General features: G+C 35.9%; 1 protein-coding gene across 1 annotated transcript; it reads right to left on the bottom strand.

Moving 5' to 3' along the window:
• Positions 1–138: 138 nt before the first annotated feature.
• On the bottom strand, positions 139–1,828 carry LOC131520514 (olfactory receptor 52E4-like). The gene has a single exon (XM_058744796.1). It carries the CDS (start codon positions 1,114–1,116, stop codon positions 139–141), a length of 978 nt encoding a protein of 325 aa, XP_058600779.1. The 5' UTR covers positions 1,117–1,828.
• Positions 1,829–5,129: the final 3,301 nt, after the last annotated feature.

Here is a 5,129-nt window from a genome sequence, read left to right as displayed (position 1 = left end):
AACATGCTCATATCAAAATGGACCCCTGAATTACGAATTCAAATATAAATATATTATTAAATAATACAATACAATTTTACTTAATTAGTAACAGCTTTTACTAGTAAATCTGTTAATTAAAAGAAACAATCATTACAGTCATTTTGAAATGTCTCTAGATGGTACAGATCTGTTTTTAAACATTTTTTGCATTATGTCTTTGATTTCAGCTGTGTTTAAAACATAAATGATAGGATTTAACATTGGTGGAACAGCATATGCCAGAGATGTAGTGATGACCCTTGCATTGGGAGCAAGAGAAAGCATGAATGCAGCAATGTATGCACAGGATATGGGGAGGAAATACATCCCTACTAACAACAGGTGAGAAACACAGGTCTTCAGTGCTTTTAAACGACTTTCCCAAGTTGTAATTTTGTTTAAAGCAAGAAAAATGCCAAGGTATGACAGGATTATAATTATCAATGGGACTACAAGGTATAATGTTGTGATGAAGGATCCCATAAACCTATTAATGCTATTGTTATTACATGCCAACCTATACACTGGTCCGTGATCACAAAAATAACTCTGTATCACATTGGATTCACAGAATGAAATTCGAGTGATCAAAGACACCATCAAGGCCACAACAGAAGAATTAAATGCCCATTTTGCTGAGAGAACTAAAGTCATATTGGTATTGTTAACAATGGCATGATATCTTAATGGCAAACAAATTGCAATGAAGCGATCATATGCCAGAACAAGAAGAGTGAAACTTTGCATAGTACTAAATAGGAACACAAAAAACATGTTGATCAAACAAGCATTGTAGGAGATATACTGTGAGTCAAATAGAAAAGTCTTCATCATGTTAGGAATCAGTGCATTAGTTTCACCAATGTCAGCCAAGGCCAAGTTAAAAACACCAATGTACTTTGGACTGTGCAGACTTCGTTCAAGAGCAATAATGAGAAGCACTATAGAGTTCCCAATCATAGTAAGAAAATATGTTACAAATAAGAAAATATAGTAATAACTGCTGTATGGTATACCTGAAAGTCCAATGATGAAAAAGTATTCAGGGCGAACAATGGAGATATTCTGGGGAAAACTTGCATTTAAAGAACTCATTGCAGCTTTGTGTTAAGTGTTTTGAACAGGCTGAAAATAGAAATGACCACAAAGACATAGGCATAATAAGACATTTAAAAAATTGTCATTACACTCTTTTAACAACTATTTTCAGAAATTGGAAAAATACCTTTACAAATTTCACAGAGTCACAGACCTGTATAAATAAAAGTTACAAAAGTGTCCAAAGTTTTAGAGCCAGAGCAAGCAATGACTGTGACTATCTGAAAGGTGGTGAACTAAGTGGTTGTCCTTGTTCTGTCTCACTGATCATTAACTGTCTGTATCACCAAATTCAAATATATCTTCTGGTTCATCTCCCGAGAGCCTTCAGACAACACAGTGATGTAATGCTTGTATGCTGTCAGGCACGTGCACAGGTAAGGCTCAACCTGTGCAGAGCACATGCCCTTTTTCCCCTTACACCCCAAAGTGCCCCTTTTTTGGTGGTGGTGTTTTGTTTTGTTTAGTTTTTCTTCAATAAATCAATGCTATTGGTCACCCTTTACATCTGTCTGTCTGTTTTACAAATATTTAGCCAGTGAGCGGTATTAAAAAGAGCTTGTGATTAAATCACAAGCCCCCCACCCCCCGTCTGTCTGGACTGAATGAATCATAGTTCCATAGCAGTTGAACAAAGACTTGCAAGGCTAAATAAAGATCTTGTTTGAATAAGAACAGCATTTTCTTTACGCAAGACATACTATGTCTATAAAGGCTCATATTTTATGTATTTGAGATGCATTTTCCACCTAGTCATAGCCAATACACTTAAATAGCCTGTGAATTCAGTAGCATTTAATATCTTTTATAAAACGAGATTTTGGCCAAATGTATTTTACAACAAGAAAAACTGAGCACCCATATACAGTAACTACAACAAACTTTATAACCACGAAAACATAATGCGATGTCACCGTTTTAATGACAGACAAAATGCACATTTGCACATATTTGCACATGGCTAGCTAATTTCTTAATCTATAATTCTAATCTATACTCTCTGCTTGGCTTCACATGTATAAACGCAGTAAAACATGGTTTTAAGTAATGTTTTAGTAACTTAAAAAAACTACAGAATCAGATCACTGTGAAATCTTTATATATTATCATGCAGAATGTAATACTGTATATACAAATAAGATATGAATATATACTGTATATACGAATAATATATGAATAAGAAACCTTCAAGAGACCAACATCCCTGGTCCTCCACACAGTATCAAGTTTTTGCCAAGTAGGCAGATACATGTTTGATATGCTATAGTAACGGTATGGCTAGTTTCTTATAATCTCCTATTTTGACTGGAATTGTGTTGGACATATAGTAATTGTTTAAATTATATTTCAAAACAGTTTGGCAGAAATACTTGACTCATTTCTTTACCTTCCCCTCTTCTCAGTGACAGACATACACATGTTAACCAAATAATAAAACCGAATGGAATAGCTAAAAAAAAAAAAAAAAAAAATCGAAAGCTTTTGAAACTATTTAGTTTTATTTAATTTGTCATTAAAAAAGGGAGGGGGGGTGTCTGTGCACATTTCTGTATGTTATAGTTAAAGTTCAAGCCACTGTAGAAGTTTGGATGAACACTTAATTTACCGGTATGCAAGTTTATAGCAATATGTGCAATTACATATAGACCTGAACAACCATCAATCACTTAATTAACCCTCGCATTGAGTTTCTCAATGAGGCTAAAATTTATATTAAATGCACCAGTTCAGCTAGAATCTGGAGTCGTATTACTTGCGTTGCCTTTGTGTTAAGGGATTCCCTTTTGTCCTTGTCTTTGCAGAAAAGGGGGTTTCCCGAGGTTGCTGATTGGCTGGAAGTTCAGTAGTCGTTGAAGTGACGTCTTGGGCGTTGGCTGACGAATGGTTTTCGGAGTCAGTTGCTGGTTGAAGTTTGAAGCGGGTGCAGTCGGAGCTGGACTTTGCGGCAAACTTAACTTAGAACACGAAACTCTCAACGGAAAGAAAAGAAACTAAAGTAAAAGAATAAAAGGATGTAACGAGACTAGGTGGTTTTTCTTCTCATCGTGGTTAGGTAGCAGCTGGTGTGCCGAAGCACGCTGGAACAATGCTCAAAGAATGTAAAAAGTGATGACAAAAAGCATGGCTAAAAAGCCGACAAGGCAAAAAGCTAGAAGCTAAAAGGCAAAAAGAGAGGATGGCTAAAAGTACAAAGCAAAAGCAATGAAAAAAAACATAATTTGACGGTGTCCTGAGTTTTTAACTGGGCTTTTGAACACATCCCAAAATGGTGTGTTGACCAATTAGGTATTGTCATAGCTCGTGGTGTTACTCTGTTTTTCCTCCCAATCCATAAATCAACATGTTAACTTATCAGTCACATGGTCCGAATTTTCCACCTCTTGCAGAGTATAATTTTGGACATGATTTCTATAACAATAATATGATACATTTGACAAAGTGTTGATTGGAAGAAACGTTTCAAGCTAGATTTTTCAAACTCATACATACCAAGCATGAATATGAACCCTTAAGCTATTCAATAGTTAAAATACATACATAATGAGTGATTAGGACATGATGGTCAAATGTGTGGGTTACATACATAATATGGAATTATGCATAGAAACCATTAGTTGCTCATAAGTCCTTTTAAGATGATTTTTGTGCATAAAAAACGTGGACGTGATAATTAGTTCTGTGAAGACCAAAGAGGTTAAAAGGTCTCATAAGGAATTTCAGTTTGGTTCTTGTCCTGGGTGGGGGAACCCACCCAATTAAGTAATTTTTTCTCATGTGATGGTCACGATGTGCTGTGTCTTTGTCCATAAATCTTGGTTACTTGCCCCAAATTTGACAATCTTCTTCCTGAGTTGGAATTATAAAAGTGTTCTTTTGTTTTAATATTGTAAGCTGTTCACTGAAAGAGTTGATTTGTTCGGCTTGCTTCAGACTGTGGTGCCAGGGTATCGTGGACAGATTTATGACATCCTGTTGTGTTGTCCTGGGCCTCTTTGTGGAATTTGGCTCATTGGGTTGTTCTGATCGAGTCTTAAATCATCTGATTCGCTCTGATATCCTACAGTCGAACGTGACTGACAGAAAGGGAGCTACCTAGCACTTGGGTAAAAATATTAAAAACATCCCAATAAAATGACCTCTCTGGATCCCCGAGGCACCGTGTCTCACTCTCCTCCTGCTGGATCTCCCTAGAAGAATTAAGATAAGGACAGTTATTCCTCAGTTTGATGAGCTTCAGTACTGTTTCAGTTTGAACATACCGTTTTGAGTCTTCCTTCAGTTTGTGATAATAAAGAAGCTCTGAATCATTCTTCCCTTGTATGCCTCTCTATCCAGTTGTGACAGCATGTTATCTGTGAATCTATCTTTGTAACAAGGTAGTGGTCCGTAACATCATCACTTTGAGGTACAAGATCTATATTAGTAAAAAAAAATATTTGCTATTTACAGTGCCCTCCTTTAATATTGGCACCCTTGATAAATATGAGCAAAGGCGGCTGTGCAGATAAATCTGCGTTGTTTATCCTTTAGATCTTTCACAAAAATTCACAAAATTCTAATCTATCATTGTAGTAAAACAGAAAGCGGGGAGAAAATCTCATGATGAAATAAAAAATGTTCTCCAATGAATGTTGGCCACAATTATTGGCACCCCTAGAAATTCTTATGAGTAAAATATCTCTGAAATATATTCTCATTCATATTTACATTTTTTAGCACTCCAGGATGACTAGGAACATGAAATTGTCCAGCCATGACTTCCTTTTCCACAGGATTATAAATATGAGGAACACAAAGGCCAAATTCCCTTAATCATTCATCACAAGGATTAAAACCTAAGAATACAGTTCTGATGTGCAGAATAAAATTGTTGAGCACCACAAAATATAAAGTGGTTGTAAGAAAAGAGTTACAGCATTGAAAATCCAATCAACTAAAGATGTTAAAAATCTGCCTGGAAGAGGATGTGTGTCTATATCATCCTAATGCATGGTGAGGAGGAGAGTTTG

Source organism: Onychostoma macrolepis, chromosome 15 (assembly GCF_012432095.1).
Source record: "Onychostoma macrolepis isolate SWU-2019 chromosome 15, ASM1243209v1, whole genome shotgun sequence".
In the NCBI taxonomy this organism is placed as follows: Eukaryota; Metazoa; Chordata; class Actinopteri; order Cypriniformes; family Cyprinidae; genus Onychostoma; species Onychostoma macrolepis.
Note: the sequence above shows the minus strand (reverse complement) of the source record. Positions and strands in the feature narration are given on the sequence as shown.